The following is a 20,258-nucleotide window of genomic DNA, read 5'->3' on the forward strand; positions in this document are numbered from 1 at the left end:
ATAAGACGACAGCCTACTCCTACTTACTAGTAACTGTGTTCCTGCTCATGCGAGAGACATGCGAAGTTGAGCTTTCATCAAGGTGTTGCAATTTCTGTTACAATTCCTCAGAGACAAAACCGGCAAAATCAAACAGCAACAATCGCCATGAGCAATATTCATGTCCAAGGAACTTCGGACTTGTCCAAGATCGAGGCCCCAATCACGTGGAAAGCTTACCTCATTTGCGTGTCGGCGGCCTTCGGAGGCATATTCTTTGGCTATGATATTGGGTGAGTTGACCAGAGTTTGAGAACTGCCAGCGCTTTTCCGACAGTCTTCTCATCAGATCTCTAGGTGGATGTCAGGTGTTTTAGGAATGCCATACTACATCCAGCAGCACACAGGCATGCAGTACGACTTCACCACTGGCGCCCCAGTCGACAATTCTCGACCTTTTGCCATTTCATCCAGGGACAAGTCGCTCATGACGTCTATTCTGTCCCTTGGGACCTTCTTAGGCGCGCTTATAGCCGGAGACTGTGCAGATCTGATCGGGCGTCGCATGACAATCGTGATGGGCTGTGGCATCTTCTCAGTTGGGGTTGCGCTTCAGATTTCCGGCACCGGACAACTCGTCTTAATGACGATAGGGCGTTTGGTCGCAGGCTTAGGTGTTGGCTTCGAATCTGCGGTCATCATCTTGTACATGTCCGAGGTAGCGCCAAAGAAAATTCGCGGAGCCGTAGTATCTGCATATCAGTTTTGCATGTAAGTCGTAATAAATAGCATCAGTTGAAAGAAAGTTAGACTGACCTTCTTAGAACAATCGGTCTCCTACTCGCCAACTGTGTCGTTTACGCTACGCAGAATAGGAGCGACTCAGGTTCTTACAGAATTCCCATAGGAATACAGTTTCTGTGGGCAATAGTGCTTGCCGGTGCACTTACAGTTCTCCGTATGGCGGTCCTATCTTGATGAAGTATGCACGTTCAAGCTAACTTTGATGGCCAGCTGAGTCACCTCGATATTTCGTCAGAAAAGGCAACGTGGAAAAGGCAACCAAAGCACTCTGTTTCATCCGCGGCCAAGCCGCAGATTCCGAATACATCCGAGATGAGATTGCAGAAATTCTTGCCAACTTCGAGTACGAGTCAGCCATGGTCTCCAAGAATGGCTACGTCCAGTCATGGCTGGTTTGTTTCAAGGGTCCAATCTCGAAGCCTCATTCGAACATCAGAAGGACCATAGTCGGAGCCGGTATCCAGGGAATGCAACAGCTCACTGGCATGAATTTCATTTTTTATTTCGGAACCACCTTCTTCCAGCAACTCGGCACCATTCAGAACCCATTTCTCATTTCCTTGATAACCACCCTAGTCAACGTTTTGTCGACGCCGCTGGCATTCTGGACCATTGAACGCTTTGGACGCCGACCTTTGCTGATCTACGGGGGCGCGGGCATGGTCGCTATGCAATTTACCATCGGAGCGGTTGGCACAGCGCAGCCGAACAACGAAGCCGCGGTGAAGGGCATGATCGCACTCATCTGTTTTCAGATCTTTTTCTTCGCCACAACTTGGGGGCCTGCGGCCTGGGTGGTTGTTGGAGAAGTCTTCTCGTTGCCAATCCGTTCTCGCGGAGTGGCCATATCGACCGCGTCCTGCTGGTTCTGGAACTGCATTCTGGCGATCATCGCTCCGTACATGACCGGCGACGAAGAAGGTGCAGTAAACTTGGGCCCTAAGGTGTTCTTCTTCTGGGGATCTCTATGCTTCCTCGGAACTCTTTTTGCATACTTCCTGGTTCCTGAGATGAAGGGACTTTCTCTGGAACAAGTTGACCGCATGCTCGAGGAGACCGAACCTAGAAAAAGCGCCAAGTGGGTTCCTCGGACTACGTTTGCCAATGAGATGGGTCATTTGCAAAAGTTCAATGGCAGTGTTCACAGCGACACGATCAAGGATGGATCCGCTTGATGGTTGACGGAAGGGCGAAAACATGTCAATTGAAAGTGGCTTAAGATTGCGCTATGAGCAATGGGGTAGTTGTAGGGTCTTGATGATGCTAATCTGCGCGTGATAACATGATCAATAAGCACTGAGCCGTGCATATCAGGGATTATTAGTCTTTGAATTTTGTTGAATTGACTGTCTTCGATATTTCAATTAACGATGGGCGTGTCCGAGCAATGATACGGAAATGACATCAGAAGGAAACCTTTTTAATGGCGCAAACAAACTCAAGAATCGGATCAGTACTGCCATGCAACAGACTCGCAGCGGTAGCGGCAGCGCAACACGTTTAACCTCGTGCCTCCGTGTCCGGGCCACGGATCCGTCGCCCCACTCCCGCCATTCTCCGGCCCCACCGAGCTAGCGCCGAGAGAGCGCATCGTGAGTGTCGGCAATGCACTAAGACATTACCGCATCATCATACTGCTGTTCTACTTATGAGAATGAATTAAGGGATCTGCCGGCCGAGCCAACAGCGGGCAAGTTTACCATCTATCGCGAGGAAACAACAAAGGCGCATCATCATCGGACGACCTAACATAGGCACGGGCGGAGATTTTGCCCCGGGAGCGGACCACATTTAGTGGGGCTGACCACAGTCCCGTCTCCAGTGTGGCGGGATGAACCGAGCCATCTCGCCCACGAATTGCGACGGGTACACAGTCCGAAATCGAGATGAAGGACAGATCGGGTAGAGAAAAACAGAAACAATGTTGGTCAAGATCACGAAAATGACGTAAGTGAAGCTACCAAAGCTGTCAAAGCGGTGCCTGCCGGGAATGAGGGTCTCATGTACCCACAATGAGGTAGATCGATCGGCCCGTTATTGAGACCTCCGTCACGAACAGATTGGAGGCCGTGTTCTCCCGGAGAGCCTCTCTTCGCCCGCCGTAGCATTTCCTCCGTTGCCAGGTCTCGAACTTTTAGCGGCGACTCACAGACCGGGCCCTCTTAATACTCCACATTTTACCATGCGCCGAGCCGAGAGGTTCTATCAACAGACTCCTTATCCGCGTAGAAAGCCCCGACTGGCTGAAGATCCTTGAGTTGCTCATGAAATGGATGTGGCTATTTGCCAGTCCATCTTAGGCGGCGATGCGATCGAATTGAAGAGTTTTACTCAACCACAGAGAAATGTCTGCGCTTTGTTATGATACCCATCGATCAACACGGTTTGTGGGAGGGTTATGATCTTCCTCACATCTTACTCCTCCGGGGCTGTGGGCCGTCCACCAAAAAACCTCAAGGATAGTCATCATGACACAACACCATGATGATGTCGACAGATAAGTCAGATAGATAAAAGACAGAACTCACGCTTTCAATGTCAGTTGTAGATGAAGACCTACAGAGCAGACTCTTACTGCATAACGACAGACTTCTTCAGACAAGATGTCACAGCACGACGTTGAAAACGGATTGACGCCCCCACGCGGCTTCTCGCACAGACACCAGTCGAGAAGCAATTCTCACGGCAGCGTCAAAGTCGGAGACAAAGACATGAGCACCCATCACGGTCAACTTTCGAGCATACAGGCACACATGGTTGCGGCTAGTGGCGAGTTTGTTGGAACGTTCATGTGGTTATGGACTGCATACGCCGGACATCTGATGGCGAGGCATCAGGCTCCGGGTGAAGCACCCGAAGGTGGTATGCTGAACACGACACTCACCTCGACCGCGTTGGCATACGCATTCCCTCTGCTTGCGAACATTTGGGCATTCTACCGAATCAGTGGAGGACTTTTCAACCCTGCAGTAAGTATGATATTTGCCGAATTTGTTGAGCTAGACTCTAACCTTGTTTCTCTTAGATCACGCTTGGTCTCGTAGTTGCTGGCCAGCTTCCGTGGGATCGAGCGCTTTTCCTGTTTCCGGCACAGGTTGTAGCCGCGCTATGCGCCGGGGGCCTCGTCAAATGCATGTTTCCCTGGGACGTCAGCGAAACCAACACGATTCTCGCTACAAATGTGTCAATCTCCCAGGGCGTATTTATCGAGATGTTCTTGGCGTCGCAGCTCATGTTCGTGGTTCTCATGCTGGCGGCTGAGAAGCAAAAGGCGACATACCTGGCTCCAATTGCAATTGGAATTGCCGTGTTTGGCATCATGATATGTGGTAAGTGATACGTCAAAACTCGCGATTTTACGAAGGCCTAAACTAAGCTTTGTGAAACAGGCGGTTACTACACGGGAGCTTCCATCAACCCAGCACGCAGTCTTGGTTCCGCCGTTGCTGGTGCGAGCTTCCCCGGCTACCATTGGATCTACTGGGTTGGGCCCGGGATGGGTGGTGTATTGGGAGCGTTGTACTACCGAGTTGTGAAGATGATTCATTACGAGGAGGCGAACCCTGGGCAGGACCATGGAGGTGAAAATGGGGATGCCCTTCCCGATGGCGCTACGCTTCCAAGAAATATGTAAATGACTTTTGGAGACATTCCGGTAACCTAAACTATGCGTTTAGACATCACAATGAAACAAAGAAGATAAGATCGTTCAACATCACACTGGGTTCAGAGTTCAATAAAGGTGACTAGGACGCGGCCAAAAACAAGGTTGACACGGCGTCATGGCTCACGTGGGCTTTAGAGGTACAATCAACTTACATCTTGACCATTTCTCTGCAAAATCGATTATTCTTATTCCATAAAACCAAAAGATTCAGTGGAAATGCTCTCGCGACAGCCAACCTGCCTTCCAATCCATCGGCGCGACACACTGTGCGGTAATCGACCTGAGAGAACCGGTGACCGTCGGTGCAGCTCAGCGACTCGCACGCATACAGGTAATTGAGACGTAGACGTCTTGTAATCCGCAAAATTTGAATAAATTTAAGAAGAATAAGGACTTCTGGACTGTATTGCGCGGCGAATTGAAATTTTGACAATCGATGCGCTCTCAGCGCTAGTGGTAATTCGCGCCAGAGAACGTAACGCAAGGGTTTCCTGTTTCCCCACGGAAGTGCTGACTGCACTCATCGGCAAGTTGTTACTCGGCCAGTCGTCGCAAACGTGATGAGCCCAAACGACTCCAAGTACAAGTGTTGCAATGGGTGTTCAACCTGCAGAGCCTGTTAGCCTAATCGATCAATCGCCCAGTCCGAGTGGGCTGTGTTCATGCAAGATGACCTCGAAACCACCAACCACAGCAGCAGTTGATTAAAAGCCCTTGCATTCTGCATCAATAGATTGAGTTATGCCACGTACCGCAGGCAGAATTGTGGACAAATGGAGCGGCTTAGCTTCCTACATAACTCAGACTACATCACTCCCCGATGTCTCTGGTTCTCTTTCCTTTCCCCTCATTTTCCAACGTCTTCAGGACCGAGAGCTTCCTCTCAATTCGATCACTTTCTAGAATTTAGCACTGTCGCCTGTTTGGTGCGCAATCCTGCCAGAAACAAAAACCAAAATCGGCCTGACAATGGAAGAAGCGAAAACAGCGGCTACAGCTGTGGACGGCAACGATGCATACGACGGCGATGTGTGCGAAGACAACGATGCCGACGACGTGACCTCCCAGATAGAGGAGTACGAAATTTCTGAAACAATGCAGGAACTGGATGAAGAACTTTCCGATTCGTTGAATCAAATGGTTTTACGACTCTGTTCCGTCTGCGCCAACTTTTTCAAGGGGCGGTTTGAAACAAACAGAACCGACTACATCAATGTCTTCGACTTCCTTGAGCACACAACAAATGCCCGCGTGTACCATTCTTCGCTCACATCTTTGAAGCGATCTGTTAGATGCGGCTGTCCCCTCTGCCGGGAACTATTCCGAAACTTGCAAGAGCTATGGGAGAAAAGGCCAGAATACATGGGCAGGAGCGATGATTCGTTCTCAATTGGGTGTGAAGTTAAGGACGGGACTTTCTTTTCTTATGGAAAAAAGGGACTCCAAGCCACTTTCGTGCTTTTTGGTCCAGAAGGCCGACATCTGGAAGAAAGGACTTGCGACTCGAACCTCAATTTGCAATTTTATCCGGTGGAAATCCTAGGCCTTGGGCCGGAATTTCGTGGTACGAAGATTAATGATCAGTCCTCAACGGCTAATGATTATGTGACCTAACGTTAGCAGATCCTGCTTTGTCAGATTCAACGGCGAACTCTACACTGAGCACTGGACTAGCTCGACTTTGGTACCAAAACTGTTTGAGACACGAAGGATGTGAAACTTCGACAGTTCATCGGCCTGTACTCCAACCCGCCTGGTACGAATTCAGGAATCTGGCCACGGTGCACTAGCCAGTATTACCGCTAGCCTTGTGGAAACAAAAGATCTACCAAAAGAAACTCCATGTCACTACATGACACTGAGTCATCGATGGGGAGGACACTCAATGACGCACCTGAGGGAAGACAACTTTGAAGCGTTCCAACGAGAAATACCCGTTCGTCAACTGCCCCAACTATTCCGAGACGCCTTTTTCATGACCCGCCAACTTGGTATCAATTATATCTGGATCGACTGCCTCTGTATCATACAAGGCTCCAAGGCGGATTGGGCATTTGAGGCAATGAGAATGGGAGACTATTATCGCCATGCGGAATGCAATCTTGCCGCCTCTGGTTATCCCGATACCACTCTAGGATTATTCGGTCAGAGAGAAGCCTTGTCAGTCTTAGATTACCCAATCCAACTCAACCTCACCTTGGTGGTAGAGGGAGTTGAAGTCCAGCACACTGGCATCTACGTTAGAAAGCATGATGACGAATTCTTGAGGGCGATTTCACAGGGGCCCCTCAGCTCCCGAGGCTGGATAGCTCAAGAACGGGCCTTATCACCAGTGTCTTACATTTCACCCCAAAGCAAATGTGGTGGGAATGCAACGAGCGACTCCTTAACGAGGCGTTTTCAGACATCACGATGTCTTGGAGGTCTAAATTCGAAGGAAGCGGCTCGGTCCGTTCGGTAAATGCGAAAACTGGACACAAACATATTTACTCTTCCTGGAACGACTTTGTCGAGTCGTACGCTAGTACCGATCTGACCGTTGAGACAGATCGTTTCCCTGCAGCTGCTGGAATAGCCAAGATCTATGCCTCCCTTCTCGATGATAATTTCGTTGCGGGGCTTTGGGAAAGCAATCTGGTCCGTTCGCTGATATGGCACGTTAAATACAAGGCCAGAAGGGTTCCCTCAGTCCAGGTAGCTCCCTCTTGGTCGTGGGCTTCTGTTTGCACGGCTTTCAATTCGGGGTCGTCTGGTCAGACAGTCATCAGCGGCGTCAGCGTTCAAGTCTTGTCCGACATCCCGGGATTCGAATCTGACCTGAATCTACCTGTGCTGGAAAGGTCGGGCGTTTCGGGCTTGTCCGTTAGGGGGCCCTTGAGAACAATACTACCTGACTTCGAACGTTTGTTCAAGAGGGTTGAGTACGTGAAACTAGTTTTCATGCACCACGATTGGCATGACTTCAAGTTTTTCAAACAACAGAACATTTCTGATGACCAGGAATGGCGTTGGCAAAGCCCCACGCATCTACTACCTCTAACGCATCATAATTGTGTTCGCCTAGCTACGATAGAGTGCCTCATTTTACAGCAAGTAAAAGGAGAAGACGACCCGATGACCTTCCGACGACTCGGACAAGTCGCATTGTGGGTGCAGCCCGAAGTGTGGGAGGAAGTCTTGGGTCTTCACAAAGAAAACGGGGAATATAATCCAAGCCTTATATTCGAAGAATGCGGTCTCCAAGATATTGTTCTGATTTAAGACACACCGTCGAAGACGAACCTTGTGAGAGTTCACTGAAACGAAGTTGTTGATTGGTCGCTAACCAGATCACAAGTTTGCGGTTTCTCGCAGCTCAGTACAGCTGTGCACCATTCACCTCAAAACACCCACGGAACAAACCTCGCAGTCTTCGCATGCCACCGCTCCCACTTCTCCCCAAACTCCCCCCTCAACATCTTCTCCTCCTCCGTAACCCTCGTCCAGACCCCAGCAAAGAACATACATCCCCCAACCGCCAACGAGATCAACTCCATCCCCTGCAAAGCGCGATGCCTCTCCGGCGACACCCAGCAACTCATCACCCCATCCATCCTCGCGTACAACATCAAGTTACACAACACCAGGATGACGACCCCGGTGTAGCTCGGGTGCTGCACGTATCGATAAATCCCCGTCGTCTTCAGCCCGCTCGGCTTCGTCAGCGCAAAAGTGAAGTTCTTCCCCAGGGACCGGAAGGGGATCAGACGCAGCGGGACGCCGGCGAGGAAGATCAGGGCGAAAGGGACGGCGGTGGAGGCGGACCATGTGACGAGGGATGGGTTGAGGCCGTTCTGGGCGCCGTGGCGGAGGATCGCGGGCGGGATGTTGGGGTACGTGTACGCGAGGGCCGCAGCGTGGAGGGAGAGCAGGCCGAGTGGGAAAGTGACGAATTTGTTGATGTGGTTGTGGGTGATGTTGAGGATGTGGATCGAGTCTCGGATGGGAGCATGCTTGGGATCTTTTGAGGCGTTGGGTTTTTCGCTCGGCATCGGGTTTGGAGGCGTGATGGCCACGTAGGCTCCCACCGTGGAGGCTAGGTAGGCCGCTGCCAGCGACGTTTGGGATAGTGTCATTTTTAATATGAGTTTTGTTTGTTCGAGACTAATAGTGAGAATGAGCAACGAAGTGACGTTGAAATTGGCGTGAAGGGGGGATTTAAAGCCGGACGACGTTGACGCTCGGTGGCGACGGCACGGGCCACGTGAGTCGCGCTAGTGAGATCTAAGGTTGGGGACCTTGTTGAAGAATGAGATGAGAAGTGGCCGTCTCTTATGAGCTGAGCGATGATATGAGCTTGAAAAGCTTTCTTATGATAGTTTTGGCGCAAATAGGTTTAGTAACTCGAAATTGCTTGCTGTGGTTAGTAGCGTTTCATGGCTGGTGGTGTGACTGTTCCGGGTTATGAGAATGAGTATTAAGATCCGTCACTGTGACGTTTACATTCCATCTAGGTGTGTGAGGGGCACTAATAGCTCACGAATTCTGCTAAACTTTAGCCTTGAGAATGGTCATTAGGCGCAGTTTGATGAATCTCATTTTTGGTTCAATTTCATGAGTCTGTCGAACCTTCAACAGTGCTTAATGCATCCTTCTCTAGAGCAAACACATCTGGACTTTGTGTGTCGCGCACCAAATACCTTTCCAGCGCCAAACTCCTGATCGCCAATGCCTAGTATCCTAAGTTCACCGCAAAAGTACCTTTGTTTGAAGACCTTCGCTTCAGAATTCCTGATCAAGATCATACTTCCTGAACGACCTCGACCTGGGGTCCCTCGATCTTCTTCACCTTACGACCTTCCCACCAGGACATGACGCCTGCCATCATAGCGACACCGCATCCGAGTCCGATGAATGTGCCGGTGGCCCATGACTGATTATTTGGGTCAGCAACGTCTCATGGCAGAAGAAAGATATCCTGAGTGGTCTCTCAAGAAAGTTGAGGCACTCACAGGTCGATCAATCCGATTGTATCCCCACATAAAATAACACAACACAGCCTGCAACAGCGTGTTGAGCACCATCATCCAGATCGTGAAGCCCAACTTCCAAAGTGCCGTTGGGGGTGCTGTCTGATCCGTGAACGTCGGGGTCCTTCCCTTCTCGTCCTCGAAGGTCCATGCTGGGGGTCGGAACCAGCCCTTGTTCTGGGCGGCGAGCCTTCGCATTGCGGTGCGGTCCTTGAAATTGACAGCGCGGATGTACCAGTAAAGATCGCGGAAGCGCCATGGTGCAAGGCCAAAGCCAGTGACGCAGAAGAGGGCGTTCAAGATCTGACTGTCGATTTCAAGCCACTTCTTCCGCGGGGAGTTGTTGTCGTCGGCCGAGGGGTAGTTCATCGCGGGTGCGGCGTTGATGAGAAGGAAGAAAAGCATTGCCTGAGGTGGTCAGTATGAGATGAGGTGGGGTGAGTGAGGTGAGACTTACGCCCCAAGCCTGTGAGATGAGTTAGTGAGCTTCATCGACAAGCGGGTACTGAGGATGACTTACCACAATGTTTAGACAGTAAATGGTGATGATAAACCCTGACGGCGTAAGAAAGAACTTCCAAAACGCCTTCAGCCCATTGACGACGGTCGTCTTCCACGGCGCCTTCTCTTTCGCGGCATGCTTCTCATACAAGCTCTGTCGCCGCCTGAACTGCTGGCCCGAATCGGGCAGACTCTCATCACCCTGCGAACCACCCATCAATACCCGCGACTCGTCGACCTCTCCGTGAGACTCGAGCCTCTCATCCGGCTTATCCTTGAACACATTCCGGAACGAAGGCTGCCTTTCCCGCTGCTCCGGCGTGCCACCTCCGGTCCCCGTCGCGGTCCTCACTAGCGCCAGCTCGCCGTCCGGCTCCTGCCTCGCAAATCGTGCCGAGTGGCCCTGGGCCGTGAAGGCGATGTTGTCGCCGCCCGAGTCGATGTCGCGGAGCTCTGTGAGGTTGGGCGCCTGGGCAATGGCGGTTCCGGCGGCTTGCCACATGCCGAGCTGCGGGTTGGCGTTCATTAGCGAAACCGAGGCGCCCCGGACGCGGCCGACGATGCCGTCGTTGTTGGCGGGTGGATCGGCCATGGTCGGTGAGGTTTTCGAGCGTCAGTTGCCGTGAGTATCGACGAATTAGTAGGTCAATTGATGAAGCTCATAACCATGCGATTGAAGATGAAGTTGACGATGGAGGGGATGAAGTCTCTTTTGATGCGAATCCGGCTGGATGATTGACGGGGAAAACTTTAAATGAGGTGCCTGGAGCTGACGGAAGCGGAAGGGGTGATGGCTGTGAAGGGCCGCTGTTGATGGTTTAGTGGCTTGGCGATCCCTGCTGTCATCTCAGACAATACGCGGACAGGTACGACGGCTTGTACGCGGGAAACTACGAGCTTCCCGACGGCGAACCCGACGGGGCCGGGGTATTGATAACACACAAGATCATGTTACCACCAGAGTCGTCCATGTGATAACTTCAATTGATCATCTGGGAATTTCATTCACGTCCAAAATGTCATCTGGAACGACCTTCAAAATCTATACGAACTTGTTGAGGTTGAGGGTTCAATCCTTCAGCAGAGCAAGGATCACCGCCGCCGGCGCTACTCGAGTCATCCCTTCAGACACTCTAAGAGGAACCTCACATTTTCTGCTTTAGGAGTATCTGAAGTCTGTCAAGGTAAGAGGGAGCTATGTGTATTAACGCGTGCGGAACATCGCATCAGCCTTATGGTTATCATTACGCGTGAACTCAGGACCTTAAAAACAGCCCGATCCCCATCTTCCGAGCGGTACTCAAGACTCTTTGGCCCACTGATCTCCGTTCCACAGCTTTCCAGTGGTCCACAGCCAATAATCCCGACCCTTGATGAGCCAAACCAAGAAGCTAGGCAGCCGATATCCCATCGCCGCGCCGACACCCTTGCTCTTCCCAATAGGCACCATCTGCGTCTCACGAGTGTCCTCCTCGAAAACACGATCCCCTTTCGCGGCTGCCGCAGTCTGCCCCGAGGCTAGAAGCAGGTCCCGCTTGATGTTGGCGCAGAGAACTGGGATGGCGCTGAGGATGTTGTGGACTGCTGGACGAGCATACGACGACGCATCGCCAATGGCGTAGATGCGCGGGCCTGCTTTGTCGACGCGGAGGGTTGAGGGGTTGGTCTCGACTCGGCCGTCGGATGCCAGGAGGGAATTGTCGATGAAGTCTGTGTTGGGACGGGTGCCCGTGGCCGGAATATACAGATCTGCCTCCAGCTTCTGTCCATCGGCGAGGTTAATTGTCGCGTTTGCCGCAAGGTCGTCGACTCCTGCTCCGGACGGGGTTACGCTCTCAACTCTGGTGTTCTTGACGATAGTCACGCCGATTTGCGCAAGATAGTCCTCGGCCTGTTTGGCGATGGCTGGGCGGAGAGCAGGAAGGATCTTGGTGCCGGCTGTCACGAGCGTGACGGCGACTGTCGGTTTATCCAATTTTGTCCTGAAAAGACCTGCTCGTCCGTTGAGATATTCGCCAAGCTCGCCGGCCGTCTCTACTCCAGCCGGACCACCGCCTGCAACCACGATGCTTCTAGCCTTTGGCAGGGCCTCGCGAAACTCATGCCAGCTCTGCCTGAGACTGTCAGAGTCGCGATTGAGTCCGAGAAGAGGAGACGGCGTAGATGCGCCCGTTGCGATGATCAAGCTGTAAAATTCCAGTGTTTCAATGCCGCTGTCTCGAGTCGTGGTGACCGAGACTGTTCGGCTGCGGTGATCAAGCGCCGTCGCAGTCCCGCAAATGAAACGGAACTTGTCCTTGTCGTATTGCTTGATGGCGGTTGTGATGTCGACGAATAGCTTTTCCTGGGGAAACATGTCGTCTGATATCAGGGCGCGGGGACAAGCCGGACGACACATGACTTGGGATGAAGAGCTGACGAGAATGATCTGGTATCCATCTTCAGCCGGCACCTGCGGGATGACGTGTTTGAGGAGATAATAAGCTGTTGAAACACCGCCATATGAGCCACCGATTATGACGATGTTCTTTGGAGGCTGCTTCGTGATGTTCACAGCCATGGTGAGTTCTCGAGTCTTCGTGCTCACACTAAAATATGTTGAAATGACAGGAATGAGGCAAGTCGCACGATACTATGCAGATATTCAACCTGAATTTGGTTCTGAGATTCATTCCTATTTCCTACTTATAGATGATTCTCATATGCTGCCGCGGACCATTTCGGGCGGATGAGCAGACAGTATCGACTGATGGCGGTTCATCCTTACGAAATTTGACTTGTTCGTTGGCTTCGTTGAGAGGTGTTTGGACCTTGTCATGAGTTCTGCTTCGCCCGAAGCTCCGAATGATAATACAACATAGGCGCGAGTTCACGTCTCGCTGAACGGTTCGTCGTCAGCGTGAAGGATGGTGGCTTGCGCCACGCTGACTTGTTCGGCCGACGACCGGACGAACCAGCTATAACATAGATGTTAAGCTCCTTAAACAGCATAAGGCTTGCAGTGAGCGTGTTGCAAGATAGACTTCTCACTCAAGCACAATCGTATGTCTCCAGTGCTCATACAATGTGACGGTGTTAAGGGTGTGAATCCCAAGGTGCTCATGTAGCCTTAGAAAGACGATCGAGGCAGGTCATGAAATGACGAGTGTGATACTCTTAGTATTAAGATATATGAGAGTAAACTCTCACCCTGACGATGAGCGGTTGAAGCCTATGGTTAAGGAGGTAAAGGCACATAATAAGGTGAGTCTCGCCACCTCAGTTGTGAAGTCACGGACCTCCAGGAGAGTCTCAAACCAATGAGGTCTCAAGTCGAGTTGTCAACCGCCGAGTTGCAGAAACTTGGCCAGGATACTGTCGGTTGAAAAACTCTGTCGCACGTGTCTCTTTCACTTGTCTCGACTCGGGGAACGCCGAGGGAGAGAACCGTCAAGGTGAGTCGCGATGAGGTAATGAGAACGTGGTCGAGTGCTCCCTTTGGAGGGGCAGCGCAAAAAATTCACAGCGCTGCTGCTAGGGGGTGGCGGGCGGTGTGGACCCCTTACCGCTGAAGCTCGTTACGGCAGGTGGCAGGCCCCAGTCGCCCCGGGCCACGGCGGTTCGGTGGGCGGATATCTTCGGCGTTGGCGGGGTCATTTTTCCAATTCTCGCACCATCCCACCAAGTGGATTGCGTTTCTCTTTTGCGTCTTTCCTTGCGTGTGTGTTCGTGGGCTGAGAAAAAGGATTCTTCTTCTTACTTTTCACATTCTTCACACTCTCTCTCCTACAATCCACAAATTTCCTTATCGATATCGAAACCGCAAACATGGGCGACATCAAGTCCATCAACGCCACCAGGGTGGCCGTCACCGCCCAGTCGGCCACCGAGCTGATCGGAAACACGCCCCTCGTTCGTCTGAACAAGATCCCCCAGAGCTTGGGCATTGAGGCCGAGGTCTACGCCAAGGTCGAGCTCTTCAACGCCGGCGGCAGCGTCAAGGACAGAATAGCCCTGCGCATGATCGAGGAGGCCGAGAAGAGCGGTCGCATCAAGCCTGGCGACACCCTCATCGAGCCCACCAGTGGCAACACGTACGTCCCTGTGTCGCACTCTTTTCTGCGATGGCTTTAGCTAACCGTTTCTCTCCAGTGGTATCGGTCTGGCCCTCGTCGGCGCCATCAAGGGCTACAAGACGATCATCACCCTCCCCGAGAAGATGTCCGCCGAGAAGGTCTCCGTCCTCAAGGCCCTCGGCGCTACCATCATCCGCACACCCACCCAGGCCGCCTGGGACAGTCCCGAGTCGCACATCGGCGTCGCGCGCCGTCTCGAGAAGGAGATCCCCAACGCCCACATCCTCGACCAGTACGGTAACCTCGACAACCCGCTTGCCCACGAGTACGGCACCGCCGAGGAGATCTGGAACCAGACCAACGGCAACATCACTGCTGTTGTCGCCGGCGCGGGTACTGGTGGTACCATCACTGGTATCGCTCGTGGTCTGAAGAAGCACAACAAGGACATCAAGGTCATCGCGGCGGATCCTCACGGCAGTATCTTGGCTTTGCCCGAGGCGCTGAACCAGGACCACATCAACGAGGGTTACAAGGTCGAGGGTATTGGCTACGACTTCATTCCTGATGTTCTTGACCGCGAGATCGTGGACAAGTGGTACAAGACCGAGGACAGAGAGTCTTTCCAGCTTGCCAGGAGGCTGATCGCCGAGGAGGGTCTCCTCGTCGGTGGTAGCTCTGGCTCCGCCATGGCCGCCATGGTCCGCGCCGTCAAGGACCTCAACCTGGGCAAGGGCGACACCGTCGTCGTTGTCCTCCCCGACAGCATCCGCAGCTACCTGTCCAAGTTCGCCGACGACGACTGGCTGGCCGCCAACGACCTCCTCCCCGAGGTCAACGGCCTCGAGACCCAGGCCGCGTCCAACAAGCCCAAGACGACCGACCCTTACGAGGGCGCCACTATCCGCGCTCTGCGCTTGAAGCCCGTCATGACCGTCTCCGCGTCAAGCCCCGTCTCTGAGGCTTCCGAGATCATGCGCGACAAGGGCTTCGACCAGCTGCCCGTCCTTTCGGCCACCGGCAACAAGCTTGTCGGTCTAGTTACGCTCGGTAACCTGCTCAGCTACGTCTCTTCCGGACGTGCCAGCGCCAACAGCCCCGTTAGCGACGTCATGTTCGACTTTGGTCGTCTGGACGAGGTTGTCACGGACCCCAGGCAGATCGCCGGCGGCGAGACCCAGGAGAAGGGCAAGAAGAGGAAGTTTGTCGAGATCACTCTCGACACTCCTCTGTCGACGCTCAGCAAGTTCCTCGAGTGGAACAGTGCTGCGGTCGTCACCGACAAGACCGAGGGCAGCAAGGGCCTGTCCAAGCCCATTGCCGTCGTCACCAAGGTCGACCTTCTCACCTGGGTTGTGAACAAGAAGGCGTAAATCTCTTTTTATTTCACATTGATGAATTGGATTTGATAAAGCGTGGAAAAAATATACGCGGATGGATGGTTCTGGCGTTTGGAAGCGAGCATCATAGTGGCAGGGGCGAATCTTGGGTCGCATCAACTGACCCCGGTTGGCAGCATTTGCTTGGTAGTCTGGGATGGGGTAGACTCAACATCTACATAGAACAGGGCAGCCTGGTTCAATGGATAGAAACCAATATCACAATTTGCGCATTTGAGACTAAGTTCTTCTTTTTTAACTCAAAATCATGGGGTATGTATTATTATGTGGCCTTTCGGCGATGACTATATCCGCTCGGCGATCCAAGACCACCACTTATCGGCACCGGGGCCACTTCCAGTAACGTTGCCGGCGACAACATCGACCTCCACGTCAAATTCACGCAACTGATCAAAGGTGAACTTTTCGGTACCGTACGCGCCCAGCCAGTCGTCGTGCTCCTCAGAGCCAATATCGTCTATACCGACGCCAGAATCCAGGAGACCCTTGCTGCGCGAGGCACGTATCCGGGTGATCTCCGCCTCGAGACTCGTCTTGACAAGAGCACCAGGGAGCGCAGTGAAGAGGTCGATCTTGTTCGCGGCAACCAGCACGGGAATCGGCGCGGGAGGCTTGGACGACTTGCTCGACGAAGCGCGCTTCTGAAGACCGAGGAGGACGTCGTAGAGGTAGCCGGCGGTGGGCGCGAGGACCTCGTTCTCGCTGATGGCGGCGGCGTCGACCATGAAGACGATGGACTTGAGCTTGGACTTCTCCGAGGAGCTGTTGGCGAGCTTGCCGAAGGCGAAGTTGCGGAGCTTGCCGTGGCCGGGGGTGTCGACGAGGAGGAACTTTGTGTGCGTGCCGCTCGTGTCCTCCTGGTTGCGGAAGCTGTGCTTGGTCTTGCTGTCGCGCGAGGCCGTAAGCTCGACCGTCTTGGGGCGCTGGCTGGTGTGGGTGGCCGCGGGGCTGTCGCCGCGCTCGAGGAGGGTGAGGAGGGCGGTCTTGCCGGCGCCGGAGGGGCCGAGGAGGAGGACGGAGGGGAGGGTCGTGTACGGGGTCGACTTGACGAGGATGAAGTGCAGGAGGACCGGGAAGAGGAGGACGATGGCGACGCCGATGAGGATGACGGGTGCCGAGGGGGTCATGATGTGTTCGAAGAACTCCGTGAAGGAGCCCGTGTTAGACGACATCGTTGCGCTTCGTCGCTCGAGAGCTGTTTTGGGAGTGTCGTATCGAGTACGAGGGGGTGGTACCCTGCGCGGCGAACGGGCGACTAGGAATTGACGATGTTTTAGTCGTGGTCTCGTTGACAGATTTCCAGAAGAAATCGGAAATCGCGTGTGGCATGCCGTCAGTGGAGGTGCTTCCCCTAGAACAAGTGGAGCATTCCCATTCGGGTTAGACCATCTCGCTGCTTCAGCCACACTTCTCTGCCTGACAGACGAGGCTGAGGCGGCCGAGGAACCCGACCAACCAGGGGTCCGATGCCAAGCTTTGGGGCGCTGTCACCCTCTCAGCCAATCACGGCTACGACGGCAGGTGACGGCAGGTGGTCCTTTGTCAGCTCAGCCTCGCTAGTCCGGTTTAGGGGGAGGGTCCCCGGCGATCCCTTTCTCACCTCTAATTCCCCAGTCTTCAACGCTGCCGAGCGCTGGAGCTGACGACCACGTAATTTGCGTCCACTTGGCTCCGTGCCTTCTTTCCGTCCTCGCCTCGCCTCGACTCGACTCTATTTTTCTTATTTTTGTTTTTTTCCTCGTGGACCCCTGCGTGCCTCCTTGTACCTTAACAATTTTCCCATCTCAAAGTCATGCGACGCTAGGATCGAGCCGATAAACCCTCCGTTTCCGAGATACACCTCCCGTCGCATTCCTCCTTCGACCCCGTCTCCCCCTCGTCCATCCAGCCCCGAGACATCGCAAAGCTTGGCCCGCGACCGACGACCTCGACCTCGACCTCGACCTCGGCCTCGATGGATAAGTCGACAACACAAGGCGGCGCTGCCGCCGCCTCGGTGGCCCCGAATCAGCCCGCCAACAAGACGAGTGCCGTTGCGCCGACGTTGAACAATGAGGTCGAGATGGGAAACATTGGGGGCGATGCGCCAAACGCGGAGAACGACATCATGCAGATCGCAAGAGTCGGGGACGTGCCCGCCATGGAGAAGCTCTTTGAGTCTGGGGAGTTCGATGCGACTTTCACTGACGACGAGGGCATTACTTCCCTGCATGTATGTGCCATGCCGCTGTTCCTACCTCCCACTCTTTGTACCACCTTTGGCTGGATCACATGGCGCTAACAGCTTTTAGTGGGCAGCCATCAATAACCAGTATGCCATGTGCAAGTTCCTCATCGATAATGGAGCAGAGATCAACAAGAAGGGAGGAGAGTCTGTAGCAACACCCCTACAATGGGCCGCCCAAAGATGTCATTACTACACCGTCAACCTCCTCCTCCAGCATGGAGCAGACCCTCTCATCACCGATGCCCAGGGCTACAACACCCTCCATATCTCGACTTTTAATGGAAACAACCTCCTTCTCGTTCTACTCCTCCACCAAGGCATCCCCGTCGATGTGCTCGACAGCTACGGACACACGGCCCTCATGTGGTCTGCCTACAAGGGGTTCCCGCAATGCGTCGACCTGTTCCTGCGATGGGGCGCCAGCGTCCACACGACCGACGAGCAAGGCTTTACCGCTCTGCACTGGGCATTAGTCAAGGGTTCGCCGGCGTGTATACAGAAGCTGCTCGAATACGGCGCGGATAGGTTCGCAAAGACGGAAACGGGCAAGACCCCGGCTGTCACGGCAAAGGAACTTAACACGACCGGCGCCTGGCACAGGGCTCTGAAGGAGTGCGGGTACGACGAGGATGCGCAGCCGGTCGAGCCGCATTTCCCCGGTGCGCGCTTCCTCCGCCAGGATAAGAGGGGGTTCGTCACCAAGTTCTTGTTCCTCTGGCCGTTCCTGCTGGTCTGGTCCATGATCACGATATTGGGCAGCATGCCGGTGTATGCGGGCTTGTTCTTTGCGCTGGTGGTTGGGTACAGTCTGCAATGGTGCGCTCAACAAGTCATCGAGTTCGCGCCGCCCGACATGAGGCACTTCCACAAGACGGTGAGTGTTTCTGGTCTTATCCTTGAGACTCGTGCTAATAAGTGTAGCCTTGGTTGGCTGGTATCTTCTCTGGATCTCTATTCTGGGTCGCTGTGAGATGGTTAACTACCATCCTGCCTGGGACTACCGGATCTGCAGCAACTCAGTCGCATTGGTGGTTGAACCTGATCTTGGGTACTCTCCTCGGATTCACGGCCTACTTCTACGCTGCCGCCATGCGTTACGACCCTGGATTCGTGCCCAAGATGAACGGTATCGCCGAGCAAAAAGCCGTCATTGACGAGCTGCTCAAGCTGTGGAAGTTTGACGAGTCCAACTTCTGTGTTACGTGCATGATCCGGACCCCGCTCCGTAGCAAGCACTGCAAGAGATGCGGAAAGTGTGTTGCGAAGCACGACCAGTAAGTTTCCTGTTTTACTACCATGAGGTTCTTTACTGACATACCTAGCCACTGCCCCTGGGTTTACAACTGCGTTGGTGTCAACAACCACCGCCACTTTTTTCTGTACCTCATCAGCTTGACGCTGGGTATCATTGCCTATGACAGCCTGGTCTACTACTGTACGTCCCTTCCAGTCTCCAACAGAGGCCATCATCTAACTTGTCACAGATCTGTCAGACGTCTCCGCCAAGGCATCAGAGAGTTGCAACTTCCTGAGCCCAGGACTTTGCAAGGTTGTCAACGCCGACGGATACACCGCAATCTTGACCGTTTGGGTATCTCTTCAACTCACCTGGGTCGGCATGCTCCTCTTCGTGCAGTTTGTCCAGGTCTCCCGAGCCATGACTACCTACGAAAATATGTTCGGCGTCCAGGACGGATCAGCCACCTCCGCCTTTACCTCGACCGGCACTCCCCTGGACCCGAACCACCCTTCTCTCGCCACCCCCGAGACCCACGGCCACGGCCACGCTCACAAGCACAAGGGCGGCCGCCTGCAACAATGGGCCCGTCTCCTCGGCGTCGACCCCTTCATCGAGACCATCCGCGGCCGCGGCGCCGCCACCCAGAACAAGCGCAGGAAGAAGAACCCCTACTCCAACGGCTGTATGGCCAACTGCCGCGACTTCTGGTGCGACCCGGCTCCCACCTTCGGTCCCCGCGAGAACGGCTCCGCCATGCTCGCCGGCGAACCCATCAACTACGCGGCCATGTACGAGAGCCCGACTCTCATGGACATGAGCAGGGGACGCAGGAGAGCGGGCGGTTACGAGTCCGTCGCGGGCGAGGAGGTGTAATAGAATTGTGTGCTTGGTTTGCGAGTCCGGGGGTTTTAAAGGAGACTATGTTTTTTTTTTCACGGCCACGGAAAACGGTGTTGTTGACTTTTTTTTTGAAGAGCCGAGCAAGTCGGCGAACGACGGAATATGGTGTTCTCGAGAGACAGAGAGGAGGAGGAGGAGGATTGATGATCGAAGAGGAGTACCGATGTTCCCCACGAAAGAAAGCGGCGTAATGGCACTGCTGCATGGCTCGCGAGATGTATTATTGGGTACATGTAGATGTATGACTTTTCTTCCCCTTATTCTTTGCTGTTATTATAGGTGTTCGGGGCTACGGGGACCAGGGGTGTCTTTCAGTTCTGAGTGTCGAGCCTTGGGGACGCGGAGGGGATGAGGCGGGATGTTTAGACTTTAAATATATTGGGCTTCGGCACTTTTCCTTCCTGCTGAGCAAGTCGGCGTCGTGCTACTTTGCTTGATTCCATTTCCAGTATTACCAGCCCTCTCCTATAGGCTGT

General features: G+C 53.6%; 8 protein-coding genes across 8 annotated transcripts; 4 read left to right on the forward strand and 4 right to left on the reverse strand.

Annotated features, from left to right (window-relative positions):
• Nucleotides 1-147: 147 nt before the first annotated feature.
• On the forward strand, nt 148-1,958 carry CkaCkLH20_07225 (uncharacterized protein; the record flags this gene model as incomplete). Its single annotated transcript, XM_038889942.1, has 4 exons — nt 148-272; nt 337-750; nt 804-937; nt 994-1,958. The coding sequence occupies 4 exons, from the start codon at nt 148-150 to the stop codon at nt 1,956-1,958; spliced, it is 1,638 nt and encodes a 545-aa protein (XP_038744866.1).
• Nucleotides 1,959-3,494: 1,536 nt separating this feature from the next.
• Nucleotides 3,495-4,417, forward strand: CkaCkLH20_07226 (aquaporin; the record flags this gene model as incomplete). The annotated part of the gene is made up of 3 exons (XM_038889943.1): nt 3,495-3,752; nt 3,809-4,112; nt 4,173-4,417. The coding sequence occupies 3 exons, from the start codon at nt 3,495-3,497 to the stop codon at nt 4,415-4,417; spliced, it is 807 nt and encodes a 268-aa protein (XP_038744867.1).
• Nucleotides 4,418-7,830: 3,413 nt separating this feature from the next.
• On the reverse strand, nt 7,831-8,565 carry CkaCkLH20_07227 (prenyl cysteine carboxyl; the record flags this gene model as incomplete). The annotated part of the gene is made up of 1 exon (XM_038889944.1): nt 7,831-8,565. The coding sequence occupies one exon, from the start codon at nt 8,563-8,565 to the stop codon at nt 7,831-7,833; it is 735 nt and encodes a 244-aa protein (XP_038744868.1).
• A 665-nt stretch (nt 8,566-9,230) lies between these two features.
• On the reverse strand, nt 9,231-10,552 carry CkaCkLH20_07228 (uncharacterized protein; the record flags this gene model as incomplete). Its single annotated transcript, XM_038889945.1, has 4 exons — nt 9,231-9,362; nt 9,442-9,867; nt 9,917-9,925; nt 9,980-10,552. 4 exons carry the CDS (start codon nt 10,550-10,552, stop codon nt 9,231-9,233), a joined length of 1,140 nt encoding a protein of 379 aa, XP_038744869.1.
• A 708-nt stretch (nt 10,553-11,260) lies between these two features.
• Nucleotides 11,261-12,520, reverse strand: CkaCkLH20_07229 (uncharacterized protein; the record flags this gene model as incomplete). The annotated part of the gene is made up of 1 exon (XM_038889946.1): nt 11,261-12,520. One exon carries the CDS (start codon nt 12,518-12,520, stop codon nt 11,261-11,263), a length of 1,260 nt encoding a protein of 419 aa, XP_038744870.1.
• A 1,247-nt stretch (nt 12,521-13,767) lies between these two features.
• CkaCkLH20_07230 (cystathionine beta-synthase) lies at nt 13,768-15,388 on the forward strand (the record flags this gene model as incomplete). The annotated part of the gene is made up of 2 exons (XM_038889947.1): nt 13,768-14,033; nt 14,092-15,388. The coding sequence occupies 2 exons, from the start codon at nt 13,768-13,770 to the stop codon at nt 15,386-15,388; spliced, it is 1,563 nt and encodes a 520-aa protein (XP_038744871.1).
• Nucleotides 15,389-15,699: 311 nt separating this feature from the next.
• Nucleotides 15,700-16,587, reverse strand: CkaCkLH20_07231 (signal recognition particle receptor beta subunit; the record flags this gene model as incomplete). The annotated part of the gene is made up of 1 exon (XM_038889948.1): nt 15,700-16,587. One exon carries the CDS (start codon nt 16,585-16,587, stop codon nt 15,700-15,702), a length of 888 nt encoding a protein of 295 aa, XP_038744872.1.
• A 782-nt stretch (nt 16,588-17,369) lies between these two features.
• On the forward strand, nt 17,370-19,755 carry CkaCkLH20_07232 (palmitoyltransferase akr1; the record flags this gene model as incomplete). The annotated part of the gene is made up of 5 exons (XM_038889949.1): nt 17,370-17,627; nt 17,707-18,516; nt 18,564-18,916; nt 18,965-19,077; nt 19,127-19,755. The coding sequence occupies 5 exons, from the start codon at nt 17,370-17,372 to the stop codon at nt 19,753-19,755; spliced, it is 2,163 nt and encodes a 720-aa protein (XP_038744873.1).
• Between the last annotated feature and the right edge of the window lie 503 nt (nt 19,756-20,258).

The sequence above is a fragment of the Colletotrichum karsti genome (genome assembly GCF_011947395.1).
Source record: "Colletotrichum karsti strain CkLH20 chromosome Unknown Scaffold22, whole genome shotgun sequence".
Taxonomy (NCBI): Eukaryota; Fungi; Ascomycota; class Sordariomycetes; order Glomerellales; family Glomerellaceae; genus Colletotrichum; species Colletotrichum karsti.